At 35.5% G+C, this 19,270-nt stretch overlaps 1 protein-coding gene across 7 annotated transcripts in view; it reads right to left on the reverse strand.

Moving 5' to 3' along the window:
* Positions 1–19,270, reverse strand: part of KIFAP3 (kinesin associated protein 3) — a 182,677-nt gene that overhangs the window by 122,330 nt on the left and 41,077 nt on the right. For all 7 annotated transcript variants that reach the window (XM_032318303.1, XM_032318304.1, XM_032318306.1 and 4 more), the window contains 4 exons: positions 19,078–19,219; positions 7,452–7,551; positions 6,270–6,394; positions 4,172–4,270 (listed from right to left, as the gene is read on the reverse strand). In XM_032318303.1, coding sequence (XP_032174194.1) covers positions 4,172–4,270; positions 6,270–6,394; positions 7,452–7,551; positions 19,078–19,219 — 466 coding nt within the window. The remainder of the gene's footprint in view (positions 1–4,171; positions 4,271–6,269; positions 6,395–7,451; positions 7,552–19,077; positions 19,220–19,270) is intronic.

Raw genomic sequence — 19,270 nt, forward strand, 5'->3', positions numbered from 1 at the left:
TGAAGAATTAATGCCAATCCTTCTCAAACTCTTCCAAAAAGTTGAAGAGTTACCCTGATACACAAAGCTAGATAAGGATACTATAAGGAAAAATATAAAACAAAAAACTACAGACCAGTATTGTTGATGAACAGAGATATAAAAATTCTCAGTAAAATACTAGCAAATTGAATGCATAGCACATTAAAAGTATCACAAAGCACAACAAAGAAGAATTTATCCCTGGGATGCACAGATGGTTCAGCATACACAAATAAAAAAATGTGATACATCACATTAATAGAATAAAAGACAAAAATCATATGATCATCTCAATAGATGCAGAAAGAGCATTTGATAAAATTCAACATCCTTTCATATTAAACTCCTAGGGACAGAAAGAAGTTAAATTGAAAATCTTACTACAAACATCATACTCAACAGTGAAAAAATGAAAGCTTTTACTCTAAGATTAGCAGCAAGGCAAGAAATGCATACTCTGGACACCTTTATTCAATATAATACTGGAAGAACTAGCCAGAGAATTTAGACAAGAAAAAGAAATAAAGGCATACAAAATTGGAAAGGAAGACATGAAAATGTCTCTGTTTACTGAAGACATAATCTTATACCCTTAAGACTACTAAAACACTATTAGAATATGGACCACATCTTCCTTACCCGTATTTAGAATAAATGAATTCGGTAAAGTTTCATGATAAAAAAAAATCAATACAAAAAATCAGTTGTACTCCTCCCATACCCTAACAACTATAAAAGGAAATAAAACAATCTCATTTATTATAGCATCGAAAACAATAATATGTCTAGAAATAAATTTCACCAAAGAAGTGGAGGATCTATACACCGAACACTGTTAAGACACTAATGAAAGAACTCTGAAGACACAAATAAATGTGAAGATATCCTGGGCTCAAGGATGGTCTGAGTTATTATCATTAAAATGTCCATCCTACCCAAAGACATCTATAGAGCCACGTCCTCTCTCAGAATTCCAATATCAAAAAAATCTCCAATGTTAATTTTTCACGAATTCCAACTTTTCACAGAAATAGAAAAAAAAATACAAAAATTCACATGAAACAAAAAATGAAACAAAATAGCCAAAGCAGCCCTGAAGAAGTATAAATCTGAGGCCTTATACTTTGTTTTTAAAATATATTACGAAGCTATGGTAATCAAACAGTATGGTGTTTGCATAAAAACAGGCATAATAGAACAACGAAACAACTAAGAGCTCAAAATAAACCCACATATAAAGGTCAACTAATATTTGACAAGAGAGCCAAGGATACTCAACAGGAGAAAGGACAGTTTCTTTAAAAAAAAAGCTGGGGTGGGGTGTTGCTAGGACAACTGAATACTCCCATACAGAAAAATGAAAGTGGACCCCTAATACCACTCACAAAAATGAACTGGACTTACAAAGGAAAAAAGAAAAAGGACTGAAATAAAATAATCCTTAGAATTAAGGACTTGAGGGGCGCCTGGTTGGCTACTGGGTTAAGCCGCTGCCTTCAGCTCAGGTCATGATCTCAGGGTCCTGGGATAGAGTCCCACATCGGGCGCTCTGCTCAGCAGGGAGCCTGCTTCCCCCTCTCTCTCTGCCTGCCTCTCTACCTACCTGTGATCTCTCTCTGTCAAATAAATAAATAAAATCTTAAAAAAAAAAAAAAAGAATTAAGGACTTGAAATTGTAAAATTCCTAGAAGAAAATAGAGGAAAAAAGTTCCTTGACATCAGTTTTGGCAATGATTTTTTTGGAAATGACACCAAAAGCACAACCAACAAAAGCAGTTATCAACAAGTGAGACTACATCAAATTAAAAAAGCTTTTGTACAGCATAAAACAATCAACGAAATGAAAAGGCAACCTACAGAATGGGAGAAAATATCTGCAAATCATGTATCTGATACGGGGTTAATACCTAAAAGATGTAAGAAACTCAAACTCAATAGCAAAAAAAAAGGCAAAAAAAAAAATCATCTGATTTAAAAATGGACACGGGGGGTGGTCTGGGTGGCTCAGTGGGTTAAGGCCTCTGCCTTCGGCTCAGGTCATGATCCCAGGGTCCTGGGATTGAGCCCCGCATCGGGCTCTCTGCTCAGCGGGGAGCCTGCTTCCCTTCCTCTCTCTCTGCCTGCCTCTCTGCCTACTTGTGATCTCTGTCTATCAAATAAATAAATAAAAATCTTTAAAAAAAAATGGACAGGGTGCCTGGGTGGCTCAGTGGGTTAAGCCGCTGCCTTTGGCTCAGGTCATGATCTCAGGGTCCTGGGATCGAGTCCTGCATCGGGCTCTCTGCTCAGCAGGGAACCTGCTTCCTCCTCTCTCTCTCTGCCTGCCTCTCTGCCTACTTGTGATCTCTTTTTGTCAAATAAATAAATAAAATCTTAAAAAAAAAATGGACAAAGGATCTGAATAGACATTTTCCCCAAAGAAGACTTACAAATCACCAATAGGTAAGTACAAAGGTGCTCAACATCACTAATCATCAGGGAAATGCAAATCAATACCACAATGACAGATCACCTCATACCTCATACAGCAGAATGGCTATCATTAAAAAGATAAGAGATAAATGCTGGCAAGGATGTGGAGTAAAAAGAATGTAAATCGGTAGGAAATTTAAACTGCACTCTTGTCAGGAATGTAAATTGGTGTAGCCACTATGGAAAAGAGTATGGAGGTTTCTCAAAAATTTAAAAATAAAACTACCATATGATCCAGCAACACCACATCTGGGTGAAAGGAAATGAAATGATGATCTCAAAGAGATATCTGCACTCCTATGTTCAGTGAGGCATTATTCACAATAACTGAGACATGAAGCAGCCTAACTGTCCACTGAGGCATGAACAGATAAAGATGTGGTACACACACACACACACGCACCCTGAAATATTATTCATTTTTTAAAAAAGGAGGATATTCTGCCATTTATGACAACACAGATGGACCTTGAGGGAATTATTTGAAGTGAAATCAGACAGAGGAAGACAAATATTGTATATTCTCACTTAATATGTGGCATCTGAAAATACCGTACTCCTAAAAACAGAGTAGAATGATGCTGGGTTGTGGGGGAAAGCGGAAGACCTTAGTCAACAGGTACAAACCTCCAGACACAAAACAAGTACGTTCCAGGGATCTAATGTAAACCATGGTAACTACAGTTAACAAAACTGTACTGTATATTTGAATGTTGCTATGAGAATAGATACTAAAGTTTCTCACCATAACAACAACAAAATGGTAATTATGTGCGGTGAAGGACATTTTAACTAACCTTACTGTGGTAAACATTTCTGCAATATATGTGTGCACCAGCTCATCACACTGTGTGTCTTCACCTAACACAGTGTTATGTCAATTACACCTCAACAAAACTAGAAAAAAATCAATAGTCAACTACAAAGCAGGAGTCGAAGGCACACTTAAAATCCCCACATTATTCTCACTAATGTTCATAAGACTTTGCATCTCCTACAATGATTGTGAAACCATACTACTGAATTGTTGAGCTCTCAATAAACCTCAAAAAGAAGAAAGAAACTTTTATTCATCAAGAGAAGTTTTTGAGAAATCTTTTAACGATTTCTAGGCAAACAAGTTAAATAAGATACTAGTACTATTAGAACTGAAATTAGTTAATATTAGTGTTCAAGGGATAAGATTGTCATTATTGAAAAGTATAAACACTGGATTAAAAAATCCTTTCTGAGGGGTGCCTGGGTAGCTCAGTCATTAAGCAGCTGCCTTCGGCTCAGGTCATGATCCCAACGTCTTGGGATCAAGCCTTGTATCAGGCTCCCTGCTTAGCGGGAAGCCTGGTTCTCCCTCTCCCACTCCCCCCTGCTTGTGTTCCTTCTCTGGCTGTGTATCTCTCTGTTAAATAAATAAATAAAATCTTTAAAAACAATCCTTTTTGAGTAAATAAATTACAAGTATATACACATTTAAGAGCTGATTAGGGCCTTTTTGTGGAAAAATAGCAGAATGAAACTTAAAACATTATTACACAAGCTAAAAACAAAAGAATTTATGGTATATTAAAATTTAGAGACTTTTCAATTATTCTGATACTAGTTTTACTGATCTGAAAAAAACTGAACAAAATTAATTAGTGTAAACACTTTGTTGTGTCTCTCATTGCTTAGGAAATCATACCTCGTAAGAGTTGTTCCTGTTTTACCACAAGCCCCTGGTATTTTTTAAAGGTTTTTTCATAATCTTTTCTCAAGGTTTGGTTTTCAGGGTCTTCATCAAGTAAGAAACTTAAGTTAAGGATCATCAATACTCACTGAAGCAAAGTAAACCTATGAAAAATACTATGAAGAATAGTACTATTATATTTCATGTGCAGTATTATCTAGTTATTTTCTCTAACCAATCATTTAAAACTCAAATATTCATCTTTGCACAACAACTGTTAGAACTTCTTAACCAAGGGCTCGAAGATATGCTTGGAGACCTTGGGTGAACACATGTTTGGGTTGTTACCAAATACCTGAATCCCCAGATATTTTATGCAAATATCTTACAAATGCATACAAGTCTCTTTCAACATATTAACAAGTGGCTCCATGAACCAAAAAAATTACTACGTTAGAGAGTGTTGTAGTTAATAAGAATACTAAATTCCATCTCAGACACATGCCCAGAATATTCAAAGAATGTTGATTAGATCTAAAGCTCTTTTGTACCCTCTTAAAGACTTGATAGCAAAAGACAAATATCCCAAAGTTAGAGGTAAACAAAAATTTAAAATTACATCTTATGGCCCCAAATAATCCCCTGGACACCTGTAAAAATAATCAATTATTTCAGTGTGACTTCAGGATCCCCAAGCACTTAAAAACTTCCTCCTTGTTGACTACTGCTTGTGTCAAAACACAAGGAATCTCCTGCAATTCAGTATGTCTTATAATCCACGATATGTCATAATATAATTGAAGCATTTTTTCCATTCTTAGGGATTCATGAATAATGATGCCTCTTACAGTCAATGGTAGCTGACACTTGTAGGAATATGATATGTCCTGAAATATCAGTTCCTGTCACTGAACAATCACAAAATATAAATTAATGATTGCTAAAAGTTCCGTTAGTAGTTTTCTCCATACCCTACCTATTTAATGAATTTGGGGTATATTTAGGAGACTTGTGACTCCAGAAATTATCTAAAGTCTCCAGGATCATTGAAATGTCCACAGAGTTTAATTCAACACCAATCTAGAATGTCCAAAGCTCACAGCACAAATAGAAAATTTCTATACCTGGAAAGATCCTAAGAAAAATCAAAGCTGTTAGGGTACACTTTTAGATTATCATGAGGATTCCATGATGGAGAGGCAAGAAACATATGCTACTCTGCACAACAAGAACACTACTTTTACTTTTTAAAAGAGATCAATGAATATGGGGTTCAAAGGAAAATTATCAGTATGGTTGCTGAATAAGCCTTATGAAAAAGCAAGGGCCTTCGATCTAGAAAAATTAAACTGTAGAAGCAATATGATGAATATGTTCAAATATAAGAAATGAGATGTTTAAGAGACTCCCCTTAAGTCTATATTGCTTTAGCATGCAAGATCAGATTCAAGGGACAGAAGTTATTGACAAGTGGATTTTAGTACACTAAAGCAAATAACATTAGTAATAAATAGGATATCAAACCAGAGAATGAACTAAATTGATAAGCAGTGACACTGTCAAAGAAGAGAGTAAATAACCAATTTGTAAGGGAAGCTGCAGAAAAGATTCCTGTATTAAAGGATAGGTTAAAATAGATCATTTTTTAAGATTCTTTTCCTTGGTTCCATCATTCTGCAGGCCTCTCAAATGTATATGTATTAAGAATTTTTGCACTTATTTATTAGCAAAATAGAATTTAAAACTCTGTTCACCAAATTCATACACAATCCAATCTAAGTCACCTTATGACATAGACAGAACTACATAAACAAGAGTGGTGAGCCAGACTTCAGCTAACCAAAGGACCTTAGGGGACATAATGATATAGCCACTCACAAGTTCAATTACCTAGGACCACTATTACCTGCTCCTTCTATCTTATCAACTAATCGAAGAGATAAAAAAAAAATACGTCAAACTATATTCATTCTGATAGTCTCACTCTTCATCTTAACCTTCAACACTTTTATTTTTCTAAATAATGTAAACGGCAAGAAAACCCCCAAACTATCCCACTCATCCAAAGCTCACAGCAATAATACTGGGGTGAAATGCCACTTTAAAAGGATATCAGCCTTCTTCTTCTTAGAGAGTTCTTCTTGCCACAGCTCATGTCTTTTTAATTCATGATCAATAATATTCATACAGAGAGCTCCAATTTTATAATGAGTGATAAGTCCATGAAACTGAGAAAAGCTTTAAAGAAGAGATTTTAGTTATGTATTTGAAGCAATGTTTTTTACATTCAGGAAAGTTATTTTGGATAAACACTTGAACATTGGTATAATTAATGTAGAATATAAATGTGATATATATATTTCAATAAATGAATACATCCATGGTATACTATGAAGACCTGAAATTATAAGATTACTTTATATATATATTACCTTTACCTGAAATAAAATTATTTTTAAGTTAGAAATGAAATAAAATGCATTTTTTGTAGTCAACCACCATTTTAACTATGCAGATACTCTCAAAGTTTCAGACTGCTGTAAAATAAAACTAATAATGCAACAATATTAATATTAAATAAAATAGATTATCAGAGAGTAAGCCAGTAAAATATTAGTAATCAGGTATTTACATATGTTTCCTACACAATTCATTCATACATGTATTTATTCAATAAATACCTGTTAATGCTGGCACATTTTTAGAATAGACACAATTCTCTGGAGATTGGCTAGAAACTTTTCACAATGTCTCAATAAACATCTTTCTAGAGAATATATGTATATAAATAGCATATATGCATACGTAAGTTATATATACATGTATACATACATATATATACGTATAGAAATATATATACACACATATACCTATATATACTGGCACTTACTCTGGGTCATGCTTTACTCTAAAAAGTATCCAAAAATAGTATTACTATTACTATCCAGTTTACAGATGAGGAAATTGAGGCACAGAATTATGTGATCAAGAACACACACGCAGTAAACAGCAGTACTTGGATTCAAATTCAGTCTATTTCGAGAGTCCATACTCTTAAATTCCAAACCAATTTGCTATCCTATTCTGTGTATATCCATGCTCATGCATGGGTCAGTATAGACTGAATGAAGGACAGAACAATGGAGAGGGCAGAGAAAGGGAAAGAGAGTAAGAGTTCAGAGGCAGGGCATGGGCAGACACACAGGAAGACTGAGCAAACCCATAATCCACAATCCAAACCACTGACAGAGTGAAACACAGACTTCTACTTTTATTTCCTTATTTTTATACTTACCTCGAAAAGCAAAAAAAGATGTAAATTATATTTGTAGCTAACTCAACACTTTGTTTCCAGTCTTCTCTTAGGACTCTTGCTAATGCACCAAGGGCAGTTTCTAAAGAAAAAAGGAACATGCAAAAATGATCAATGGCCTTGCCTGAGGTATAAAGGGTGATTGGTTTTAAATGTCTGCTTATTAATAAATAACAAAGCTAAGATAGAACTGGGACAAAAAAGGAGGATGCTTCTTTCCAACACAGAAAGCTGTTTTTAAAGCTGAAATGCAACTTTTACTTAGAAACCCATATCTATGATTTAGATAAAGTAACATAATAAGGACATTATGAGTGACAAAATAACAAAAAGACCATTTCTTTCTTGTTTGTATTTCCACTTGTAATCTTGCTACTGCAGTGACATTTTTTGTTTTTTTACAGCTGATTTAATGTGTTTGTAAAGAAGGAAAAAACTAGAATGAGCCTAAAAAAAAAAAAAAAAATGAACAATTTAGGCTAACACTAGCTCCACTGAAGCAAATTAATAACCAGCTAAATCTTATACACACAAAAATAAATCTATTTTAGTATTATGTTAAATTAATGCCAACATACGTAAATAAAACAAATCTCCACAAAATTACCTTCAGGGTAGAATAAACATCTCTGCTAGATTTTTATCTTTAGAAGGGGAAAAACTTAATTTTAAAAACTGATTAATGAGAATTACCACATACTAAGTAAACATAAAGCAATGAGACCGGTTTCAAATTAGAATTGTTATATGGCTTACCAAATCTTAAAATATTAAAGCATTAAAGGAAATATATGCGTGTTATACAGAGATCATAATTCAAATTTCTATAATAGGTACTCAGAATCTACTGTACTTTATGGACTGAGTTATTGGTATTTGTTACAGTAATGAAAGTGTTCAACTTATTTGTGCTCTGTGGCCATTCAGATTATGAAACAAGTATCATTAATCTACTTCGTGAGGCATTTTTCAAACTAGAAAACATCCTATAATTTCATAATGTTATTTATACTCACAATGCAGAGTACTGGTATACCATATGATCTGAACAAAACTTCTGGAGTGAAGTAAATAGGTAGGCAATACACATTAACATGTAAAGGCTCCACAAAGTTTTACTTAATAAAGAATCTAGTTAACTCTATTTATCCAGCAGTACTATTTCACCACTATAATCCAGGGGAAACAGTATTTCTTAGAATACACAGTCGGCCCTTGAACACACTGGCTTGAACTGTGTGGGTCCATTTATACGGGGATTTTTTAAAATAAATATGTATTTTATATTATGATTGAAAAATTAAGGTAGAAATTGCCAAATGACTAGAAGGGAAGGCAAAGGAGAGATGCAGTAAAGCCTGAAATAGTAGGGCTCTTGTGTGCTCCTGGCACTCCTCACCCCACTCACTATCACTGAGGTCTTGAACTGAGAGATGCAAAGGAACCAGCTCTGGGGAGAGATTCTCGCCGCGGTGGTGGGGCAGGGCCAGTCACGGGCCCAAACTGGCCAAAGACCACAGAATAACCTGCCTTTCCCTTACACACCGCCCCCCACTCCTCCCCAGGGTAACAGGGTCACAGGTCCAGAACACTGGAGCCAAGAGCACCAAGTGGGAACCAAGCATGTAGAATGGACAGCAGGGGGTGCTGTCCACGGTACTGAAAGCTCTCCAAAGTGGGGAGCTAATACATCCAGGGAACTGGCAGTTCACCACTTGACAGCATCTCCTATAAGCAGAAACTGCATTAGAACTTCATAAAGGGGATCTGATGGAGCAAGAAATCTAGAGAAACAGGTAAAGGTGTTCTTCCTTCAATTAAAATTCCATTATAATTTTTGGAGCATATGATAAAGTGATTTTAGAGCATCTGATAAACAATCTCAAAATAATATATTCAAAAAATGTACAAGGCCAGTAACACCTATTTCTAAAAAATCAATAAATTGGAACACTTCTCCTACCTATTCTAAAACTCTATTCAAAATACAAAACAAAACATCACATGCGCAGTATCAAAGAGATCAATAGAAAAGAAAAGAAAGTACTAAAACATACCTATGAAAGTATCAGAATAGTACATGGCACAGAATAAGCTTTCAAGAAGTATCTATTACATAACAGAATGCCAGGAATTTAACAGAAAAGGCATTTCAAATCTTTGGAGGAAGAAGGAGTTATTCACTAAGTAGGTTGGAATAACTGGCCATTGAACATGCAAAAAAACTTATACCTCTATCTCTTACTTTCAACAAAAATGAATTCCAGAACCAAGCATTTCTCAAACAACCAACATAAAGACCTCCAAAAATCCACTGCTCCACAAGTGAATTAAAACACTGGTAATGAGTGCCATTAACTTTTTTGGAACCCTGGAAATTAACTACATTTTGCAGTTAAGAGAGTTAACAGCTAAGAAATATGGCTGAACCTTAGTAAGAGCAGTAAAAACTCTGTTTCAGCTTGCCCTAATTCTATTCCCTCTGTGTAACTTTGTGGAAGCCTTGAAAACCAAAAGCACTTTAATATCTGTGAAAAAGAGCACCATAGCAGCAACTGGAAGAAGCAGAACAATTTGGCACTCCTGAAAACCCCTACTCCAGTGAGCTGTCACTATGTGACTTATCTGGATATTTGCTGGAAAGTTCCATTCTCAGGGTTTGCATTTATTCCACCTGACTCAGAAATTGCTTTGTACAGGTTTATACCCAGGGCATTTGTGGAAAACCACTGATGGCAACATTGTAACTGCATGTGGTAGCCTTGCCAGTTGTGGTTAACAAGAGTCTGACCAAAACACCTTAAAAGGAAAAACTCTGGGAATGAGACATTTACAAGGTCTTTGAAAAGCTCCAATAAATTCCTGGGAAACTAGAAGGCCATATACATGTGCAGGAATGTGCTGATACCTGAGAAAGACCTAAGAAAGACCTACTCTCTCATCTCTGGCCAACCCTGAGGCAATGGACAAGCAGGAATTAAACGCGAAGGCCTTGGGAGTTTCTGGCAGGCTCCATCAGTACAGCATGAGATTCTTGATCTCAGGGTCATGAGTTCGAGCCCCACCCTGGGTGTAGAGATTAACTAAATAAGTAAAAAAAAAGTTAAAAAAAAAAAAGTAAAGGCTAAGGTCTTGTAAACTATCTCCTTAAATACTGAAGACATGCTCCAACAGACACATAGACACAGCCTCTCAGCAGAGGTTGGGATACTTAGGGCCAGGCATTTTAAAAACCTCTATCCAGGGGTGCCTGGGTGGCTTAGTGGGTTAAAGCCTCTGCCTTTGGCTCAGGTCATGATCCCAGGGTCCTGGGAGCGAGCCCCATATCAGGCTCTCTGCTCCGCAGGGAGCCTGCTTCCTCCTCTCTCTCTGCTGGCCTCTCTGCCTACTTGTGATCTCTGTCAAATAAATAAATAAAATCTAAAATAAATAAATAAATAACCTCTATCCAATCATTAGTTAACAATAAACTGAGCTAGAAAGCTCCAGTGACAGCACAAAGAATAAAGACTTTTCAGAATTAACCCAAGAAACTCATTAAACCAACAGTAAATATAACAAGCTCTAGAAGGAGTGTCCCCCAAAGTATTTCAACAACAATAAAAACTAAAAGACATGTGAGAAAACAGGATGCTATGTCCTGTACTCAGTAAACACTGGAGTCAATAGAAATTGTCCATGAGGAAGCTCGGATGTTGAATTTATGAGACAAACACTTTAAACTAGCTATTGTAAATATATTCAATGGACTAAAGAAGACTATTGAAAGGTTTAAAGAAAAGTATGGGAAGGTAGGAGAATGATGTCTCATCAAATAAATAATATCAATAAAGAGATACAAATCACAAAATATGAACCAAATGAAAATTCTGGAGTTATAAAGTACAACATCTGAAATGAAAAGTTTGTCAGAAGGTTTTAACAGCAGATGTGAACTAGAAAAAGAAAGAATTGACAAATTAAAAGGCAGGCCAATTAAGATTATCCAGTCTAAGAAATTGAAAGAAAAAATAATGAAAAATAAATAGAGCCTCAAAGACATACAGGGCACCAAACAATCATACTAACATGGAGTCCCAAAAGGAAAAGAGAGAGAAAGGAGCTAAATATTTAACAAAATAATGCTCAAAATTTCCTAAGATTGATGAAAAACATGAATCTGCAGATCCAAGAGTTCCATGAACTCCAAGCAAGACAAACTAAAAAAACCTAAACACATCACCACCACACTGGTAAAAGCCAAAGGCAAAATGTTGAAAGCAGCAAGAAGAAAGCAGCTCAATATTTACACAGGATCCTTAATAAGATTAACAGCCAATTTCATATCAGAAACCATGGAGACATGAAGACAATGGGGTAGTATAGTCAAAGTACTAAAAGAAAAAGACAGTCAAACAAGAATTCTACATCCAGCAAAACTACCATTCAAACACCAAGGAAAAATTAAGTCATTCCTATTCCTAGGTAAACAAAAATTTAAATAATTTGCTGATATTAAACCTTCCCTATGAGAAATACTAAAGGGAATCCTTCAGGCTTAAATGAAAAAATACCAGAGAAGAACTTAAATCCACACAAAGAAATAAAGAGCACTGGTAAAGATAACTATATAAATAAAAAGACAGTATAAACATATTTCTGATTGTATTCTTCTATCTGATTAAAAAACTCATACATTATGCTAATAGGCAAATAATGTGTAATGATGTACCTTGTATTACTACAATAGTACAAAGGATTGGAGAGGGAACACAAGTAATACTGTAGCCAAGTCTTTACATACTATTCAGGTTAAATTACTATTAATTTGAACTACATTATTTTAATTTAAGATGGTAACTGTAAATCTAGGGCAAACACTCAGAAAAGAACTAAGGAAAACATAATAAAAGAACAGCAAAAGGATTAAAATGATATACTAAAAAATGCCCATTTTACATAAAAGAAGGCAGTAATAAGGAGTTATAGAAACAAAAATGATAAAAGATACAGAAAACAAATACAAAGTGTTAAATAACAAGCTCACTTTATGAATAATTACATTAAAGGTAAACAGACAAAACACTCTAATCAAAAGGGAGAGACTAGCAGAATTTTTAAAAAAAGCATGATCCATCTATACACTTTCTACAATACAAACATTTTAGATTCAAAGGCACAAGAAGGGTGAAAGTAAACAGATGGAAAAATACATGATATAAAAAGGAGACAACAAATTGAGAAAAGCTATTTCTAAAATAGTTTTAAAAGAAAAAGGATATGTGATATAAATTTATATACTAAATTATTTATGTAAAAAGGATATATTTATAGAAATAGAAATATATATATAGTCACAGACACAAACACACAACACACACACACACACGAATACTTTAGACAGGAATACAGACTTCACAGGGTAGAAATTCCAAAAGTCTAGTGACATGAGGAAAAAAGCAAATTTCATTAGAAATCAGGCAAATGCAACTTAAAACAAAGAGAACTTGTTCATTACATAACACAATGTAAAAAAATTTCAAGTTTGATTGCTTTCATATTCCACTGGTCTGGGGACAGAGCAGCACAACCATTTTGGAAGGCAGTTTGGCAAAATACTTCAAAAAATTATGACCTGTATTTCTGTATGACCTCTGTTTCTGTGTACACACCTTAAAGAACCCCTTGCTTGTGATGAAACTAGGGAGGAAGACAAACCATAAGACTCTTACTCTTAGGAAACAAATTGAGGATGCTGCAGGGGATGGGGGTGGGAAAATGGGGTAACTGGGTGATAGACACTGGGGAGGGTATGTGTTGTAATGAGCACTGGGTATTGTATAAGACTAATGAATCACAGACCGGTATCTCTGAAACAAGTAATATATTACATGTTAATTGAAAAAAATAAACTCAATAAATTAAATAGGCTACGGGATTCATGTAATTGAGTCGGAAGAAAAATAAACACAAAATCCTGTGGTTCAGACTACATAAAAACAAACAAAAAAACCTACTTCCGTATTCTTTTAGCCCCAGCTTCTGTTCAGTTTAAATGCAATAGGATTCTGGTCCCTGCTGTAGGAACGCAAGTGTCAGTAAGTATCCTCGATCCATGCTTTATTTTTCTTTAAAGATTTTATTTATTTATTTGACAGAGAGAGAGATCACAAGTAGGCAGAGAGGCAGGCAGAGGGAGAGGGGGAAGCAGGCTCCCCGCTGAGCAGAGCCCCATGTGTGGCTCGCTCCCTGGCCCCGGAGATCACGACCCGAGTTGAAGGCAGAGGCTTAACCCACCGAGCCACCCAGACACCCCTGGATCCATGCTTTAAATAGAAGGCTTTATGTCTGAAAGAAGAAGAAGCAGGAGAAGAAGGAGAAAGGAGGATGAGAAGGAGGAGGAGGAATAGGAAGTGGAGGAGGAGGAGGAGAAAGAGAAGCAGGACAAGGAGAAGATGAGGAAGAAAAGATGTACAAAGATGTTCACTGAAGCAATGTTTCCACAGAAAAATTTGGAAACAACATAATAACCAATCAATATGGCTAAATGGCTAAATGGGATGGCTAAAGCTTATATAAGCTTCATAAAAATCAATAATAAAACATAGTTTAAAAACTAATTAGATTACAGGGTACCTGGGTGGCTCAGTCAGTTAAGGGTCTCCTTCTGGCTCAAGTCATGATCCTAGAGTCCTGGGATTGAGCCCCACATCAGGGTCCCTGCTCAGTGGGGAGCCTGCTTCTCCCTCTCCTCTCTGCTTGTGCTTTCTCTAGCTATTTCTCTCTCTCAAATAAATAAATAAAATCTTTAAAAAAGTTATTATATCATATATATCCATCTGCATGTAATCTCAAAACATTACTATAAGAAAAAAAGTAGTATGATATTACTAATATAAATTTTTATAAAATAATACTATATAAAAGTTCATATATATGTATGTGTGTGGATATATATACATATATGGCATATATGAAAAAGATCTAGAAGAATGAACAGACTCCAAACTCAAATTATAGAGTAATGGTCAACAGGGGTTCATGTGTAATATTCTAATTCTTTTTAAAGAATATATGAGTTGGGACCAGATGGACATCACAGATATATTCAGAACATTCCATCCCAAAGCAACAGAATACACATTCTTCTCTAATACACATGGAACATTCTCCAGAAGATATCACATCCTGGGTCACAAATCAGGTCTCAACCAGTACCAAAAGATTGGTATCATTCCCGGCATATTTGTAGACCACAATGCTCTGAAGCTAGAGCTCAGTCACAAGAGGAAAGTTGGAAAGAACCCAAATACATGGAGGCTAAAGAGCATTTTACTAAAGAATGAATAGATCAACCAGGAAATTAAAGAAGAACGGAAAAAATTCATGGCAACAAATTACAGTGAAAACACAACTGTTCAAAATCTGAGGGACACAGCAAAGGCAGTCCTGAGAGGAAAATATCTAGCGATACAAGCCTTTCTCAAGAAACAAGAATGGTCTCAAATACACAACCTAACCCTACACCTAAAGAAGCTGGACAAAGAACAGCAAAGAAAGCCTAAACCCAGCAGCAGAAGAGAAATAATAAAGATCAGAGCAGAAATCAAAGAAATGGAACCCAAAAGAACAGTAGAACAAATCAATGAAACTAGGAGCTGGTTCTCTGAAAGAATTAATAAGATAGATAAACCCCTGGCCAGACTTATCAGAAAGAAAATAGAAAGGACCCAAATAAATAAAAACATGAATGAAAGAGGAAAAATCACAACCAACACCAAAGAAATACAATTATAAGGACATATTATGAGCAACTCTACGCCAGCAAATTTGACGATCTGGAAGAAATGGATGCATTCTTAGAGATGTATAAACTTCCAAAACTGAACCTGTAAGAAATAGAAAACCTGAACAGACCCATAACCAGTAAGGAGATTGAAGCAGCCTTCAAAAATCTCCCAACAGGGCGCCTGGGTGGCTCAGTTGGTTAAGCGACTGCCTTCGCTTTTAAAAAAAAAAAAAAATCCCCCAACAAACAAAAGCCCAGGGCCAGGTGGCTTCTCAGGGGAATTCTACCAAGCATTTAAAGAAGAATTAATTTCTATTCTCCTGAAACTGTTCCAAAAAAATAGAAATGGAAGGAAAACTTCCAAACTCACTTTATGAGCCAGCATTACACTGTTCCCCAAACCAGACAAAGATCCCATCAAAAAAGAGAATTGCAGACCAGTATCCTTGATGAACACAAATGTGAAAATTCTCACTGAAATACTAGTCAACAGGATCCAACAGTACATTAAAAGGATTATTTACCACAACCAAGTGGGATTTATTCCAGGGCTGCAAGGTTGGTTCAACATCCGCAAATCAATCAATGTGATACAATACACTAATAAAAGAAAGAACAAGAACCATATGATACTCTCAATAGATGCTGAAAAAGCATTTGACAAAGTACAGTATCCTTTCTTGATCAAAACTCTTCAAAGTGTAGGGATAGAGAGTACATACCTCAATATAATCAAAGCCATCTATGAAAAAACCCACAGTGAATATCATTCTCAATGGAGAAAAACTGAGAGCTTTTCCGCTAAGATCAGGAACACAGCAGGGATGTCCACCATCACCACTGCTATTCAATATAGTACTAGAAGTCCTAGCCCCAGCAATCAGGCAACAAAAAGAAATGGAATACATCCAAATTGGCAAAAAAAAAGTCAAACTATCACTCTTTACAGATGATATGATACTTTGTGTGGAAAACCCAAAAGACTCCACTCCAAATCTGCTAGAACTCATTCAGTAAAGTGTCAGGACATAAAATCAATGCACAGAAATCAGCTGCATTTCTATACACCAACAGCAAGACAGAAGAAAGAGAAATTAAGGAGTCAATCCCATCTACAACTGGACCCAAAACAATAAGATACCTAGGAAAAAAACTACCCAAACAGGCAAAGAATCTGTACTCAGAAAACTATAAAGCACTCATGAAAGAAATTGAGGAAGACACAAAGAAATGGAAAAGTTCCGTGCTCATGGATTGGAAGAACAAATACTGTGGAAATGTCTATGCTACCTAAAGCAATCTCCACGTTTAATGCAATCCCTATGAAAATACCATCAATTTTTTTCAATGAAATGGAACAAATAATCCTAAAATTTATATGGAACCAGAAAAGACCTCAAATAACCAGAGGAATGTTGAAAAAGAAAGCCAAAGTTGGTGGCATCACAATTCCAGACAATTCAAGTTCTATTACAAAGCTGTCATCATCAAGACAGTATAGCACTGGCACAAAAACAGACACATAGATCAATGGAACAGAGTAGAGAGCCCAGAAATAGACCCTCAACTCTATGGTCAACTAATCTTCAACAAAACAGGAAAATATGTCCAATGGAAAAAAGACAGTCTCTTCAACAAATGGTGTTGGGAAAACTGGAAAGCCACATGCAAAAAAATGAAAGTGGACCATTTCCTTACAACACACACAAAAATAGACTCAAAATGGGTGAAAGACCTCAATGTGAGAAAAGAATCCATCAAAATCCTTGAGAACACAGGCAGCAACCTCTTCCACCTCAGCCACAGCAACTTCTTCCTAGAAACATCGCCAAAGGCAAGGGAAGCAAGGGCAAAAATGAATTATTGGGACTTCATCAAGATCAAAAGCTTTTGCACAGCAAAGGAAACCGTCAACAAAACCAAAAGACAACTGACAGAATGGGAGAAGATGTTCACAAATGACATATCAGATAAAGGGCTAGTATCCAAAATCTATAAAGAACTTATCAAACTCAACACCCAAAGAACAAAGAATCCAATCAAGAAATGGGCAGAGGACATGAAAAGACATTTCTGCAAAGAAGACATCCAGATGGCCAACAGACACATGAAAAAGTGCTCCACATCACTCGGCATCAGGGAAATACAAATCAAAACCACAATGAGTTACCACCTCACACCAGTCAGAATGGCTAAAATTAACAAGTCAGGAAATAACAGATGCTGGCGAGAATGCAGAGAAAGGGGAACCCTCCAACACTGTTGGTGGGAATGCAAGCTGGGGCAGCCACTCTGGAAAACAGCATGGAGGTTCCTGAAAAAGTTTAAAACAGAGCTACCCTACGACCCAGCAATCACACTACTGGGTATTTTCCCTGAAGATACAAATTTTAGTGGTCCAAAGGTGCACATGCACCCGAATATTTACAGCAGCAATGTCCACAATAGCCAAACTATGGAAAGAACCTAGATGTGCATCAACAGATGAACTGATAAAGGAGATGTGGTGTATATATACACAATGGAATACTATGCAGCCTCCAAAAGAAATGAAATCTTGCCATTTGCAAGGACGTGGATGGAACTAGAGGGTATTAAGCTGAGCAAAATATGTCAATCAGAGAAAGATAATTATCATATGATCTCCCTGATATAAGGAATTTGCGAGGCAAAGTGGGGGATCTGGGAGGTAGGGAAGGAAAAAATGAAATAAGTGGATCGGGAGGGAGACAAACCATAACTCTTAATCTCACAAAACAAACTGAAGGCTGGTGGGGGGAGAGGGGGATGGAGAGAGTGGTTGGGTGATGGATATTGGTGAGGGTTAGTGCTACAGTGAGTGCTGTGAAGTGTGTAAACCTGGCAATTCACAGACCTGTAACCCTGGGGCTAATAATACATTAAATATTTTTAAAAACTAAAATAAAAAAAATATGAGTTGTACTAAGGAGGGTATTTATAGCATGAAGAACTGGGTATTACATGTAAACAATGAATCTTGGATCAGTGCATCAAAAACTAATGACGTACTGAATGGTTATTAACATAATTATATATATAATATATATATAATACATATGAGTTGCATAATTTTAAAAATACATATTACCAATATTGGCATATTGGTAACAACCTAGGACTTCCTGGACAGTTCTTTGTATACATTCTCCAAGCTATAAAGTACAGGTGTGTACTGTATGGCCTCCATAAGAGAAGCATGAAAATAGACAAAAAGGTTTTCTCTGTCACGTGTTGGAAAATCAGAGAATTATGACATCTTCCAGATTTTATTTTTGGCAGAAGTATAGTCAGAAAACCATGTATTTAAAGTAATTCAATAATGATATTACTGAGAAAAAAGATTTTAAGAGCATCATATCTCCTTTTTCTTTATTGCCCAGCACATCTAATGAAAGGAAAGCACCAAATACAATCTAAATAAATTTATAAGGATTAATATATATTTTTGCTGTGCTACAGAAAGAAAACTAATTTTGGAACTCTAATCAATTTAATAAAAGCATATACATATGTGTGTAAATGTCAGAAGTTTGATATTGTATCCTAAACAAAAGGATAAAACTCTTCCAGAGCACAAGAACGAGAAGATACAGTATCATTGATACTTTATTTTTGATGTTTAAATTAAATGATTTCTGAATTCTTCAGAGCATATTTAAATGTTATGCTCTTAAGTAAAAAATTTTTCATAAAAAGGTCTGGGAAACAAATGCATTCCTAACTTTGGTATAATTATAGCTTTCTCCTCTACTACGATACACTTAAAAACCATATTATACAACAATTTTTCTATTTTTAATATTTATAGATATAAATCACCATTCAGTAGTAGTTCTTCCAAGTTATCAGGATTTCGAGCAAGCTGCAGGATCAAAGCAGAACCCCGAACTTTGTCAGGAATATCTTCATACAATAACTCAATGTATTCATCCATGTCATTAATGTTAGCAACTTCATCAATCTGAAAGAAAGGAAGAGGAATTACTCCAAAAGAACAATATTTAACAAAGTC

This window comes from Mustela erminea, chromosome 17, assembly GCF_009829155.1.
Source record: "Mustela erminea isolate mMusErm1 chromosome 17, mMusErm1.Pri, whole genome shotgun sequence".
Lineage (NCBI taxonomy): Eukaryota > Metazoa > Chordata > Mammalia > Carnivora > Mustelidae > Mustela > Mustela erminea.